We start from the raw sequence: 14,807 nt of genomic DNA on the forward strand, positions 1-14,807 counted from the left end.
CTGATAATCTGGTGCGTTGAGGTGATAGCAGCGAGATCTCTATGGATCTTCGAGCTCGTCGTCTTATGTGTCCAGTAACAGCTCAAAGAGCTCAATCTCTTGTCTTGACATGCTCCCCTATGACAGCGAAGACAGACGATGGCACCAAAGTCGAAATCAGCCTTGAAGAGGAAACTCGCCGATCTATCTTCCGACGCGCTTATGTCTGACAGCAAAAGGCCAGCAATCGCAAAATCACCTACAATACATGTCATAAAAACTTCAACAAGCACGGCAGATGTTGATGTTGAACAGCTTTTATGGGAAGCCAGCGGGCTCGTCGAAACACCCTCTACACATCATCAAGCAACGATCATCCCCAAATATCCTACGGCATGGTTAAGAGCTGAGGACGTACCTAAAGATTACTATCAAGCCATCACAGAATACTCCCACTGGCCTCCACTACTATTCAACTTCACCAATAGCTCCGGTGTCAGACAACCAAGCTACTTCGCTCGCTTTGCATTCGCAACCCCGATCACATTTGTCTATGGTAACCCTCTGGACACTGCACTAGCTAATCTCAAGAGTAAACTTGTTGGTCAGCCAACACCCCCATCTCTCATTCAGGCATTCAACGCGTCAGCTCAGGGTCATGATCTGTATACCACTCAAAGTTACGAACTCAGCCATGAAGGAGGTCTAGATAGTCGGATGTATGCCGAGTTTGAAAGGCCAGCGTTGACATTACTCAGAGAAAAATCCTGGAAAGAAGCTGCAACATCACGAGGGGTAGATAATGTACTGTCCAGAGTAGGCGTCGAGGGGGATTGCAACGAATCGAATCTGGATTTGCAAATCACCACACAGCGGTACTGCGAGACTGAATCGGTCGCTTCTCCTACCAGCAGCGATTCCGGCCGAAGCGATACTGTATGGGTTCCAAATGCTGCGATTGAGTGGAAGACCAGACAAGCTTTCTCCCATGTTAGAGGCCTAGTAGCTATGGTGAAAGCCAAAGAGGTGAAGATTGGTTCTGGATTGAATGGAGATATTTATCATGATCGTCGCTTGGTGACTGGTATGGCACGTATCAGTGTACAAATATGGGAAGATATGAGTCGTCTTAAGTATGGTTGTGCGATCATAAGCGATGGTGAGCAGTTCGTGGTTTTCAAACATACTGCACCTGGTATCGTTACCATTAGCGATGTATATGGCTATCATCCTACCAATTTCGATAACCTCGGTCTGTCGATGCGGCCATGGAGATCAGCTATCGTTGAGAAGATCGAACAACAACGCAAGGAATATAATCAGCCTCCTACGAACCATCAAACACCACAAAGTCCCGCGAGTGCTGTCACGAAAGCTCATGTCTGGGGGGACTCGGGAACTAAGAAACAAGAGATGATCCTTTTACCTAGAGCAAGACCATGTGGGACTGGGTTGTTTGGCGCGTGGATTGCATTAGCACTGGAGGACATAACGAATGGGAGAACGATGGTACGAATATCATCAGCAGCACGAGGACAGTGGTGAGGAGCTGAACAAGAGGGGGATGACTCGATTGGGTAAAGGGAAGTTGAAAGATACTCAGGTGATGGTAGATTTGCAGGAAGAAGAAACGGAGGGGCTGTATGTGGAAGAGCCGGAGGGTGAAGAATAGAAAGAATAGAAAGGAGATGGCAATACTAGATCTTCAAAATGGCAATCTGGATCATTTGATTCTTGTTCATTTCAATGCATGACTAACCCGTTGGTGAGTTATACTATATAACTATACTTGTTCTTCTTTATACTTACTATACTACTAAAAATACATATTAACCTATGAATCTCGCCTGCGAAATTCCTAACTTTGCTTCATGACATCTAGTGATCTCCTTCTATCCTTCTCCTTCCTGCTTTAATATGCAGGTGATCTCTCTCGCCTATCATTGCTCGTCGAGAGCTCACTTGTGAATTTTGTAATATGCTAATTCGGTTGTATCCTCCACACATCGCTTTGCTATCTCCTGAACATGGTCGATTACATTCGGAATTAGCAGCTGGTGAGGGGCTGACCAAAGCGGTACCACAGAAACATTGCGTTCCGTACTCTACACCGGCCATAGTGTATCCTTTACGAACACATATGGCGATACATGACGCGTAAGTCATATCGGGTTTCGACTCGAAGATATTACCGTTGAGGACACGCTTGGATGACGAATCGGCGTAACAGCCTCGGGAGATCCAGCCTGCTGGAAGAGAGGTAGTAGCAGCAGCTGCCGAGGTGGTAGTAGACGATGTCGTGGTAGACGATGTTGTTGTGGAACTCGACGAGGGTTTGATCGAGGTGGTTGAAGTACTGCTCGTGGACGATGTGGTTGAAGAGCTAGGTCGCACAGAGGATGTAGAAGTGGTAGATGTGCTTGTAGCACTTGATGTGGTTGGTTGAGTTGAGGAAGATGAGCTGATGACTGTGCTAGATGCCATCGAAGCAGTAGATGTGGTGGAAGCCAGGACGGTAGTACTTGAGCTTACACTGGTAGCAGGAGCGGAGGAAGATGAAGAAGCAAGCGTAGGTCTGGAAGATGAGTTGGCAGATGATGCAGTCGAGGCAAGGATAGATGATGAAGAAGTTGAGGAACTGGCGCTAGAAGATGAGACAGCGACAGAGGTCGATGAAATTGAGGAAGAGCTGGCGCTCGATGATGCAGGAGCAGAGGAGGTTGAAACTGCGACTGATAAGCTAGATGAAGATGCGGGAGCAGTCGAAGTCGTGGTTGTCAGAATCGAGCTGGATGAGGTATTTGTGACAGCTGCTGCGGATGAGGTGGGGATCACAGATGAATTGGTGGTTGTTGCGATAATGCTAGTCGACGTAGCAGTTGAGCTGTTGCTAATCGATGTCGACACAGTGGCAGAAGCAAATGCCGAGGTACTGGTGATGTTGGGGATAAGAGCGTAGACGTTGAGTCGATCAGATCCACCACACACATAAAGCTTGTCTCCGGTACATGCTACATCACAACCTGAACTAGCGCTGACCAACCGAGAATTGGCATCCCCGCACCAACATTCCTGACCGTATTCCACACCAGCATAGACGTAACCTCGAGAAGCGCAATTTCTGACACAGTTTTGAACGGTGTTATTGGTAGATGTGAAAGCTCCGCCATTGAGCGCTCGATTAGATTGATCGTCTACTACACATCCCACGCTCGACCATCCATCAGGTATCAAGTTGTCGGGAAGAGGAGTAGGTTGACCAGTAGCAGGTGCATCGGCACTTCGGTAGACGTTGATTCGGTAAGAAGCTCCACAAGTACTGTAAATATCTCCGCTACATGTCATTGAACAGTCGGTAGCAGGAGCGGGATTGAGGTTGGCAGTATTACTGCACCAACACTCTTTACCGTACTCTACACCGGCGAACACATATCCCTGGTCATTGCATTTGGCAACACAGTTCTCGATGGTATTGTTGTTGGCGTCGGTCGTAGATACTCCAGGAAGAGCACGAGGATTATCGGTGTCGATCATACATCCCACAGCACTCCAACCGTCAGGTAGATTGGTTGTCGAAACATATGTGTCACTAAAACAGACTGTCAGTAAACTGTCTCCGAAGATTTTCCGAGGGAAACTTACGAAGCACCTGCAGGATTAGAGGAAGCTTGGAAGATATCATTCTGAGCTCCATCCGCAAAGCCCCAGTTGTCCCTGTAGTTAGGTGGGGTATCAAGGTTGGGAAGGTTGTTGCCACTGTGGGAGTAGCAGCGTCAGCGAAAATCCACCTCAAATTGCCGAAGAAAGGGGTGACTTACTCTGCTTGCCAAAGATACTGGATTAAGTGAAGGCATTGTTAGATAGCCTCTGCAACCAGGCGACTTGTCGGACTCACCATCGGTGTCTTCGGGCCCTTCACACATTTAGACGGGTTGTTATCACATTTGTTGGGCACGGCTCCTCTCTGAACAGTGTTGGCAGAATTGGTCTGACCAGTAACTTGACACCTGTAGGCAACATTGTACTGCTTGTACATAAGCTTTGTTCTTTTCCATGAGGATTGGTGATAGGGCTTACTATCTCGTATGGATATCCTTCTCCCTTGCCTCCTTGATGGATCCAATTCCATGTACATATACAACCACCATCGGGACACGGGGGTAATCCAGCCGGGATCTGATAGCTGATCTCACGCTCCCAGACTGAATTCTGGTTGACACTGATCACTGTCATGTCGTTGGGTGACAGAGAAGACGGATCCGAAGTGTATGCGATAGCCAAGGCCGTTCCACCAAATAGACTATTATCCACGGTACCGTTGTAGGTGTTCATGACATGCAATGCACCGACACCACTGTATTGACCGCCATCGGGCTATTTGTGAACGTCAGCAATGACCCTGAAGTGCCGGTGAGGAAAGACTGACTTTACAAGCATACTGATATTTCGCGCTGGTATCCGAAGGATTACCCAATGAAGTTTGAGCACGGTTACATGAGACTTCACCTGCGGAAGATGTCAGCACAGCAAATGCAATCTCCATAAATTCACTCACCATTGTAGGTGCCTCCCGAAGGAAGGACCATGAAATCACCCGCTTTCGGTGGATATCCTAACAAGCCATGACCAAACCATTGAGCAGTAGTTAGAGAATCCGCTTGCCTCAGAGGGTTAACTGGTTGATTGTTGTTGTAGTTATGATTTTGAGGATCTGTACGGACGATCAGCTCTCCCTGCCATCTTCATATGAGTATGATGCTTACCGTCCGCTTGGTATGGCCAATTGAGACCAAACATTCCCTTGTCCCATAATGCGACACTACCATCATGATCAGCATGCGCTCACATCGTCGCGTGGAAAGTCAACTTACTGGGCGTTAGCTGTGCTGACGCAAGCGGCTGCCGCAACGAGAAGCGTCGAAAGCTGCATATTGACCGTGGTGATGGAAGTAGGAATGTATGATGTTATCAATGCTCAGTGGCAATGATTGAGAAAACTTGAGTCATCGTAACATAACTCTTTCCACTGAGCCTTATATAAATATACCTCGACGAACATTACTCCACCAACTTTTTATCATCGATCACATTTCCATTTTACGTCAGAGGAATGCAAAGGGTTTCGGAGATGGCTCAAAATAACATGTTAACGAGGTTGACCAGAGTGAACTGAGAGGAATATCGACAGATAATCAAACGCCAATCGTCAGCCGCCGTGAAATTAACCATAGATGGCTAAGCAGGAGATCAGGGACAACTCGCTGTCTGGAAAGTTTTTCTTACCGAATTCCTCTGCAGATCACCCGTGCCTATGTCCCGGAACAACTTCTGTTACCAAATTCGGTGGCGTTTTGTCAGGGTCTATCCAAACCTTGTGTTATCTGGAATATCATTTATGGGACCCAAAAAACGGATGCGGTAACTATCTATGAATAGTGCCGAGCGAGCCATAGCATACACTTCCTGTTTAACCTAGTACCACGCGGTCTTGTAAGCGCAGTTCACAAAATGCCGTGGTTATTAATGTCTCGCATATATCATCTATACCATAGTGATGTTTATCTAATCAAAGTTTTGCTGATGTCTCGCATTTATTGCTCCAAACCAAAGTATCCTGCCTGGCGTTCGGCATGTGCGGTATACTCGTTACATCCGAAGCCACAGACCCCTGTTCCCGAATGACCCCTTAGTTCATTCACTGGTGCAATTCGAGACTTGCATTCAGACTGGAATTGCACTAGTGCTAGACAAACGATCGACATGCGAGATTTAAGAAAGCACTAAAATCAAGACCCCTATGTCACCTCGGCGTTGTTTGAGAATTTATGTGTACTGAGCGTTCCCTCTCTGGTCAACCAGTACACTGGTATGCCACATAGGGATACGATTCATCTCTCAGAGGAGTGTTGTGATGCAATGTGACGTCGCCTAAGAGGGCTAAGATGATTTTAGTCAAACCATAGCCAGACAGGCTCGATACCTCTGGGATAGCTTCCATGGTCAAGATCAAGATGATCTACCTGATCAATTGACTGAAGCGCTGAGCCGGATGAACAGCGGGATGTGGAGCATAGTGGAGGCGAAAAGCTGTGTCTTCGAGACTGCAAGTGGGCAGATTTCTTGCTCAGTGCTTCTGCAGCGTGCATTAAGGCACACTTGAATGAGGGTGAGATTGCAGAGTAAGCATTGCGCTGTGACTGCATGATGGTCGCCGTTTGGTTGCTGATCTACTGGAACAGGTCTACCCCAACGCTTGTCCCACTCTCGCCGGGCACTAGTCTTCCTTCTCATCAACTTCGGTAGACCCTATTCAAATCGGAACAGGGGGAGCTGCTTATGGCGGTGACTTCATGTATATACCTAGCGGAGTATGAATACATGGTGAGACAGATACAGATAGAGATAATCTTTCTTTCGATAAACATGCTTGAACTCTTTTGCAGATTATGTCTGACGTCATCAGGTGCAGCGGGCAGCAGCGAGATCGTGGTTGATCGAACTTACGCGCGCGCGATCTCAAATCACGATGAGATATGTCGTTCTGTCAAAAGCATCAAAGATCAGTCACGCCTGTATAACAGACCGTGTTTCTGCTTCATCGTTCCTACACCCTTGCTCGGACCAGAGCTTCCCCGAGTATCATCCCCCTTTACCACGAATCATCCGACAAGCTGCTCGCATTCACTACCTGTGCCTTCTTGCGATCAGTAACACCGATGTCTCCTCGTCAACCTATTCGTCGGTCTAGCCGCAAACGATCACCCCCTATCGATCCCAAAACCGAGCCGCCAGTCTCCCCTCCTAGCAAGATACGAAAGATCAAAGCGGAATCGCCAACCTTCAAAACTCCTATCAAAGTCAAACAGGAGACATCCCCAAAAACACTCAGAGATAGAAAGCTCAAAGCTCACGCTAAGGATTCGTTAGATGGTCCATTCCCTTCGTACATCCGTCCTACACCTTCCGAATGTTCCCTTGCTCATGAGATTCTCACCTCGATGCATGGTCCCCGTGTCAGGCCGAAAGTGGTAGTAGCGTCGAAGGATCGAGCGGGGTGTGGAGATAGTCCGTCAGTCTTGGATGCGCTGGTCAGGACAATCTTATCCCAAAATACCAGTGACAAGAACTCGACAAGAGCAAAAATCAACATGGATAAGGTCTATGGTGGAAGTGATCATTGGGAAGAGATAGTTGCAGGAGGTCAAGAGAAATTACAGGAGGCGATCAAATCAGGTGGACTAAGCCAGGTCAAAAGCAAGGTGATCCTACAGATTTTAGGACAGGCGAAGGAGAAATATGGGGATTACTCGTTAGATCATCTTCACAAGGCTTCAACGGAGGATGCTATGGAAGAGTTGTTAGGTTTCGACGGAGTGGGACCCAAAACCGCAAGTTGTGTACTTCTGTTTTGCTTGCAGAGAGAAGATTTCGCGGTGGATACGCATGTACAGCGGATTACTGGTCTACTCGGATGGCACCCTAAGAACTCTTCAAGGGAACAAACGTATCATCATCTGAACAAGCGGATCCCGGATGAACACAAGTATGGATTACACATACTATTCGTCACCCATGGGAAAGTGTGCGATGAGTGCAAAGCTGGTGGAAAGGTTGCAGGAAAATGCGCATTGAGAAAGGCATTTAGAGAGCAGGTGGTAAAAGGCGAGGCGGAAGTGGAAGAGCCAGTGAGGCAGGAGGTCAAACAGGAGATTGAGCAGGAAGTTAAGCAGGAGACTGGTTGAAAGCGTAAAAAAGTCGGACTGATACAGTATGTGTGATCGCTTCTACCGCTTCCACTAAGAACGAGTGTCAACTGACTTCTACAAGATACATGTGTGCAGCATTCAAATTAGAAATATGATACAGCCTCTTTCACGATACCATTCTATTCTTCGACCCAAGAACGATTGAAAATAACCTCGCGAGGAATCTGCATTTCTCCTAGAGTGGATGCGTATTGAAGAGAGGAAACTCTTCAGTCTTACATTCAACCATGCATCGAAACGTTGGTCACGATATTGTTTGAGCTGGAAGGACATGAATGAGGACAGAAAGGAGGGAAGGGGCTATATGTGGGGAAAAAGTGCATCAGCTTCTTGCCCAAACTCGACGTGAATAGATATACATACCAAACACTGTAGAACACATGTTACCACTAAGATTTGTAGCAACTAAAGTCGCTTGTATGAACAGCATCTCTGGATGGGTCAATGAGGAGACGATAGCTATAATCTGCGCAATCTACAAACGGCGCGATACTGATTTTCGATTGTGATCTTTCTAAAACTCCCTTGGAGGGGCCATCCGAGTAAATTCCTGCTCTATGAACGATCCAATCCAGGTCGTTCGCTTGTGTCGCTAGATATTCCATGACAGCTTCGTTATCTAAATGTTGACCGTTGAATCCCCTGGCAATGGTATTTCGCATGATCCATAGAACAGGTGATAATGAACCTCCGTATGGTCTGCTGAACCCTCCAGCTTGATACAAAAACCTCTTTACACCTTGTTTCTTCATAGACGGCACGAGCTTCTCCATGAATGCAAGGTTGATCTTTGAGTACCTTTGTGCTTCTTTATCACCTAGCATCGAAGCGACAAAGTCAACTCCTTCTGCCAATTTATCTGTATCAATTGTCTCCAGATCGTCGACGATGGACCCTTTCCACACTTCGACCTTGTCGGCTTGATCACCTAGCTTCTCGGGAGAACGCACTAGTACTCGCACTTTGTGACCTTCTCTCAAGGCAATAGAGACGAAATGTTTACCGGTTCCACCTGTCGCACCGAGAACCAGGAAGGTATAAGCAGATGACATCTTGGTGGTGTTCGATTGAAGTTATACTGAGTCGCGTATCTAGTTGAACACGATTGATGCCATTTTTCCGAATGCAGGAGCGAGAAATGTGGGAATGCATAAGCTCTTTATATATGTATCCCGTTCGGAATCACAATAGATCAATGATGCCTATCGTACCCCGAAGCCGAAGCTGATATATGCAATCGGGCACTAACGCGAAGCTAAGGTGTCGATCACTTGCTGATGTTGATAATCAGCTACACCTACGGGCTGTGTCGTTACACGGGCATCGTCCAGCGGCCATAGATCACCATCAGACCATCGATCCAGCACGTTCCGACAAGCATATTCCTGCTACATCTGCATCGTGCGAGGCCTGGCTCTCCGCACTGTGACCGAGATACGAGTGGATAGGTCGGAGGCGAAGGACCAAACAGCCAGGCATTCAATGCAATCGACACATATTTCCGTTACTGCGGCCATTTCCCACCAAAAGATCACGGCGAACGATAACCGCCGAGAGGTTTCCCGACGGAGACTCATAGGCACCATTCAAGTTATACGAAGGTGTGATACATGAGTCAAAGCTGAACATTTTCCTATGTCTCCAGACAAATACAGATAGATCGACGATATGAAATCTGGATTCTTCCGTGGTTGTAAGGGGTCCTTCAGGTTGAGATCGATATCCAGACTATCTGTCTGTAAATGCTTTTCCAGTAGATTCGCGCTTGAACTTTTCATCGTGAAGTTCGGTGTCCGTATTCCCATTAATGGCAAAATGGTCTGCGCGATGCTCGAGGGCCTCATATGACCTCATTCTGAGCTTTCGGAATCCCAAAAAACAAACAAGACAATGGGACTCTGCTGGATGCAATTCTCACTTTGGTGAGGCTTCATACTATCATATGTGCATTCAATGCATTCTTTCAAAATGAATGCATACAGTAGCTCTCGCTAGAAGGCTCAGCAGATCCATATTGTCTCTTCGACACTATAACCAGTGTTCATTATTAGCCTCGTGGAAGAAGAGTGTTTTGTTCGGTACTGGCAAGACCATTTTCTAGCATTTCAATCTACACCACTCCTAATGCATAGTGCCAATTATCTACCATAATCCGTGTTTCTATCAAACGGCACCCGATGTGTTAGCCTTGGTGCCGATTCTGCCAGCGCAACGAAGTCTAAGAAGTTCCCCGCCGCTGTCATTACTTTACATAGGATCCGTCTCTTGATCAACTGGTATGACGGCTTTGAGGTAGTATGGAATTGATTTAATATATGCGTTGTCCACCTTTGACACATTGTCGAGTGTGCACGTGTTATTGGTATATTTCAGGGAATTCTTGAAAGCACTGAGCCGCAGAAACTTCTTCCCAATTTCTTCGCTTGTCCTTCATCGAATGACCAGATTGCAAAGACACCTGGGAGAAGAACCTTGATCCTTTTTGAGGATCACGCGTGGTCCTCCTCCAGTTATTGTATCGTTCGGTTAAAGCATGCAGCCGTTCTGGAAGGAGTTTGGTATCCTCCAATGAGCATTTTGTCTTACCAGTCTCCACAGCTGGATGTTATCTCTGAAAGTGCTCTCGAGTAGTCTGGCAAATCATCTGAGCGACAACTGACTGGAGCAGGTTCGAGCAATTCGAGATATTGCTTGATCTGGTTCAGATAGTGGCTACCCTCGTTGTTGAAATTGGTCGAGCTAGCTCAGCTTTTGAGGCCAGCTAACGCACTGTCAAAACCTGTAATCGATCAACCGGTTCAGCAACAGAATCTGAATGGTCCGGTGGCCGTAACGTACCCATAACTAGTAAGCCGTTTCTGGTCCTCACAGCGGTATCAAGGTCCGCATTCCTGAGACTACTTCCTTGGGATGTATGGTTGGTTTGCGACATAGATACTGTGCGGCTGTGTGAGGTGGAGCTATCAATCATCTGAATCATCGAACGAGAGCAGACCTGAGACTCATCAGTGAGAAAGTTAGGCAGCAGTCATGGTAGTTTGGTTTTATGAGGACGGCACCATAAATATGTGCGTGTGAACAAGGCGAGAGACCTAGACTTGGATGACGCAGAAGAAAGGGTTACAATCGAAGGCTTGACTCAATCCAAAGGACCTTTGACTTGACACACAAGTGTACGGCCAAAGAGGTAAACAGGTTGAGATTCTTGAAGTTGTAAGTAAAGCGTAGGAGTATCCTTTGATCATCGATACCCTCGGCATATGATGGCTACTTCCCTGAAGTTATATGAGACCAGCTATGCCTCGGTCTTGAGTGCAACTTCATGATATGGTTCTTCGGACTTGAATCTGAGGCACGAAGAGATGAGCAGGTATGCTGAGATGTTGCTCGGAGAAGCGAGCGTTGTCAAATGAGGATCAATATCCTGGTTCTCTTTTTCGAGTATAGTCGTTGCTGAGGTTGAAAGGGTTGATACGAAGCTAATCCCTGAATAGGAGAATAAGATTTTGAGAGCTGACTGATCATTCCATAGATGGAGAGTCTTATGTATGATCATTCTGGAGTTCTAATCTCCTTGATACGATAGAAAAAATCATTATCCATTGAGTTCCACGACAAGAAAGCTACTGTAAGGAGGTGCCTCAAGTGAAATATGCCTCGAGTCATATGCTTTCGTCATCGATTCGTGATCTTATTAACAGAAGCCTTCGATATTTACCTCATGATACTGCTGAAGGAAGGCATCTTGATGTGTCGAGTCGAGAGGCCGGACCTGAAACCATATGATGTGAGGCGCGACTAACCTTCCTTTGGCTCTGTGTGTATATATAATGAGTGCACCGACAGGAAGGAACCATCAGAGTGGATCGTCAAGGCCGCACAATGAGCTCATGGCCATCGTTTTTCTATTGTTTGAATGTTCTGATTTGCAAGAGTAGTCAAGAGGGTGCATAAGCACTTCCAGTAAAAGAGCCAAAATAAAGTTTCCCTCGTGGTCCTTGAATCTTTGAATACCTCAAAACGGTAAGAAATGAATGGTCAAGCAGTACTGCTGTACCAGTAGTATTCGCTTCCCACGCGACGCAACGATGGTATGGTGAGACATTCACTATATTGCCGTAATTCCACTTTATCTCGTGTCTCTGTCTGTCTGACTTGACCCGCTGAGCCAATTTGACTTTCCATCTCTGAAACGTATCGATCATCTACATACCACGCATTCCTTCCTTCAAGCAGAAGGATATAGTCTCACTAGCTTGGTCAAGTGGATCTTGTATATAGATCAACCAAGTGGCGTGTCATTTACGCGTTTCTCCAGGCCAGATTAGAACTGGAGCTCACTTAGCTTCTGGCGCGTTGTTGTGTGGATTATCAAGTGCAAGGCTTGAAGAGGTGTTTTGAAAGCTAAAATCGGCTCAGTGAGTGATTTTCTTCACATCATCTTTCTCGAAGAGGGATAATCACTATCTCTGGGTGCGACTTCCGCTCCTGTTGAACCACTTCGGATCCTTGGGTGACCATTGACCATTGTCTGTTGTCAGATACCTGACAGTCTGATTTGCTGACCGACCCTTGATCTCTTGCTTCATCTAGCTAGTCTCCATTCCTCACCGACATGATGTTACGCTCCTCTCACAGAGTGTACACTTCCTACGCAGCAGCTGCCGTAGCTGTATACCTGCTCCTTGGACCATTGGGTTTAGGACAGATCCCCTTCTTCCCCGACAGTTTCGCATCGTCCGGATGGGGAGGTTCAAGTGGGAATACAAGGGATAATGGCATCAGATCGACCAGTCCTGAAACGGATAAGTTGCTGAATTTCAAGATGTCCAAAATTGTCAACTTCGCTCCGGGATATACTGTAGTGGAGAACTTGTGAGTCTGGAACGAGACCAATCTATGCTACATTACACAAGATAAGGGTCTACAAGTACTAACGAGATATCCCGCTTAGATACTGGCACAACTACTCTTACGTCTTCGTGACTGATCAACCATGGCATGTCCCCAAACATGAATATATTGCCAACAAGCACGTCGATACTCGAATACCCTTACAAGGTCACGAGGAAGTCAAAGTGTACGGTATCAGATTACCGCCTGTTAGTCCCGAGGTGAAAGAGGAGAACCAGATTGGTCACTCCATCTCCCTGGATGAAGCTATCGCGTTGTTCGGAAAAGCGGAGGAATTACAAAGTCCCATGGTGAGTGTGTCCTCATTCCAGAATGGGCTGAAGGGTGGAGTGCTAATCGATATGGATTGGGGTAGATCATAAACAACGATGACAACTGTGAGTAACATGAGCCAGTCCAATGACGAACCGATAGAACAATGCTAACACGGATGTTTTACCCTCTGAATAGTCGTCTCCCACTGTATGTACCTTCTGGACTCAGAAAATGCAGGATTGTTCGCTGACCACCTGCGCAACAGACTACCACTGGATCGGAGAGACTTTCCTTGGAGCATGGAGAACATGGTCCAACTATGCTTGGCGAACCGGACTTACTCTGCCCAACATCAAAGTGGTAGCTTTCACAAAACAATACAACAAAGCCGAGGCTCCCCCTGGAAGCAATGGTGGTTCTTGGTGGGAGGATACCCCAGGTGCCAACAGATGGTTCACTACCAAATTCTTGTGAGTCTACCTTCATCTCTCCCTCGAACAGAGTGGCAGGGCCTTACTGATATTCCTTAACGTATTTTAGCCCCGGTGTTACATACGAGACTAGACCCGTATGGGAAGAACGAGCTGCCTCTCACGAATACTACCTCATCCCTCTTGCTCTCATTGCCGATAGACGAGGGGGTCATAACGGCCCATCCAACGCTTGGAAGCCATGGGGAGACGCTTTACGATTACCCGTCTCGTCCGATTGGTTGGTCAATCTCCGTGATAGGGTCCTAAGTGATTATACCGGTCCGATCAACCTTAGGAAGGGAAAGAAACCTCATGTGATGTACCTTGAACGACAAGGAAGTGGACGAGAGTTAGTTCCTGAAGATCATGAAGCTCTTGTCAATGCCGTTCAGAAATTACAGGATGATGGTCTAGCGGATGTGACGATCAAAGGGTTCAGCTCGAGTATACCTTTTGCGGATCAGGTTGCGGAGATCTCAACCGTTGATGTGAGTAGTATCTCTTCCAAAGATATGCAGGCAGGCAGAACAAATTATTTATTGCTGTGTGATCCGTCTAGATCCTCATTTCGGTACATGGAAATGGTCTTACCCATACTCTATGGATGAACCCTGGTGGATCAGTCTTTGAATTACAACCTGCTGAGTGTACAGTCGTGAGTTTCCGTTTTGGGTCTGGTCTACTATGAGAGTGGATATTTAATATCATTGTTCAGACCGACTATTCTCCTCTTGCCATTGCTGCTGGTGTACAACATTACCTTGTTCATGAGACCAGGTGAGTGATTGTACCCATACATTACCGACTCCTTCGGTGCGCTTCGCGCATTGCTCGTTGTCTTTGTCGAGAATATACGAGACTGGTGCTGATTCCTTCCTCGTAGCTTCTGTATACCTGAAGAATGCCCAGGTCGAGGTTGTCCCGGACCAAGAGCCATCAACCGAGATGATATTCGAGTGACAGCTCATGTAGTCACCGATCAAGTTAGACGTATTATCAGGAGAATGACTAAGGCTTAGATGCAATCTTCATTCTTCATGTACCACGTCTTCGTATACATTCAGTATAGACATATCTCACATATCCAATGGGTTTCTCATTATGTTTCGCTCTTCGCTTTCTTCATTTTTGCATGGATGGTGTAGACTGGGTATATATCAGCTTTGTTTGCTGCTCTTGGATGCATCTCAACTGCCCGGACCCGTGAGACTGTACTGCACGACATCCCTTGCTGCGCGTGGTGTCAGCCAGATATGCATAATGAGCATAATGATTTGTGGATAGATATCGAGGGGCATTAAGAGGAGATGAGTCGATCTCAAGTGCGATACCGTGAACAGTTGAACCCGTGCACAGGTAACAATAATAATTCCAATCTTCTCATTCAGGTCTGATCTAGCAGCACCTCACCTCGTCATCA

At 46.7% G+C, this 14,807-nt stretch overlaps 5 protein-coding genes across 5 annotated transcripts; 3 read left to right on the top strand and 2 right to left on the bottom strand.

The window, feature by feature from the left end:
* Positions 1-138: 138 nt before the first annotated feature.
* L199_001214 (uncharacterized protein) lies at positions 139-1,651 on the top strand (the record flags this gene model as incomplete). Its single annotated transcript, XM_064886969.1, has 2 exons — positions 139-1,488; positions 1,601-1,651. The coding sequence occupies 2 exons, from the start codon at positions 139-141 to the stop codon at positions 1,649-1,651; spliced, it is 1,401 nt and encodes a 466-aa protein (XP_064743041.1).
* Positions 1,652-1,857: 206 nt separating this feature from the next.
* On the bottom strand, positions 1,858-4,909 carry L199_001215 (uncharacterized protein; the record flags this gene model as incomplete). The annotated part of the gene is made up of 9 exons (XM_064886970.1): positions 1,858-3,568; positions 3,622-3,735; positions 3,798-3,814; positions 3,875-4,003; positions 4,057-4,353; positions 4,406-4,485; positions 4,535-4,690; positions 4,743-4,798; positions 4,851-4,909. 9 exons carry the CDS (start codon positions 4,907-4,909, stop codon positions 1,858-1,860), a joined length of 2,619 nt encoding a protein of 872 aa, XP_064743042.1.
* Positions 4,910-6,695: 1,786 nt separating this feature from the next.
* Positions 6,696-7,721, top strand: L199_001216 (uncharacterized protein; the record flags this gene model as incomplete). The annotated part of the gene is made up of 1 exon (XM_064886971.1): positions 6,696-7,721. One exon carries the CDS (start codon positions 6,696-6,698, stop codon positions 7,719-7,721), a length of 1,026 nt encoding a protein of 341 aa, XP_064743043.1.
* A 413-nt stretch (positions 7,722-8,134) lies between these two features.
* Positions 8,135-8,797, bottom strand: L199_001217 (uncharacterized protein; the record flags this gene model as incomplete). The annotated part of the gene is made up of 1 exon (XM_064886972.1): positions 8,135-8,797. One exon carries the CDS (start codon positions 8,795-8,797, stop codon positions 8,135-8,137), a length of 663 nt encoding a protein of 220 aa, XP_064743044.1.
* Positions 8,798-12,360: 3,563 nt separating this feature from the next.
* L199_001218 (uncharacterized protein) lies at positions 12,361-14,406 on the top strand (the record flags this gene model as incomplete). Its single annotated transcript, XM_064886973.1, has 8 exons — positions 12,361-12,620; positions 12,700-12,949; positions 13,015-13,036; positions 13,180-13,384; positions 13,455-13,875; positions 13,947-14,042; positions 14,103-14,164; positions 14,271-14,406. 8 exons carry the CDS (start codon positions 12,361-12,363, stop codon positions 14,404-14,406), a joined length of 1,452 nt encoding a protein of 483 aa, XP_064743045.1.
* Positions 14,407-14,807: the final 401 nt, after the last annotated feature.

This window comes from Kwoniella botswanensis, chromosome 1 (genome assembly GCF_036426115.1).
Source record: "Kwoniella botswanensis chromosome 1, complete sequence".
Lineage (NCBI taxonomy): Eukaryota > Fungi > Basidiomycota > Tremellomycetes > Tremellales > Cryptococcaceae > Kwoniella > Kwoniella botswanensis.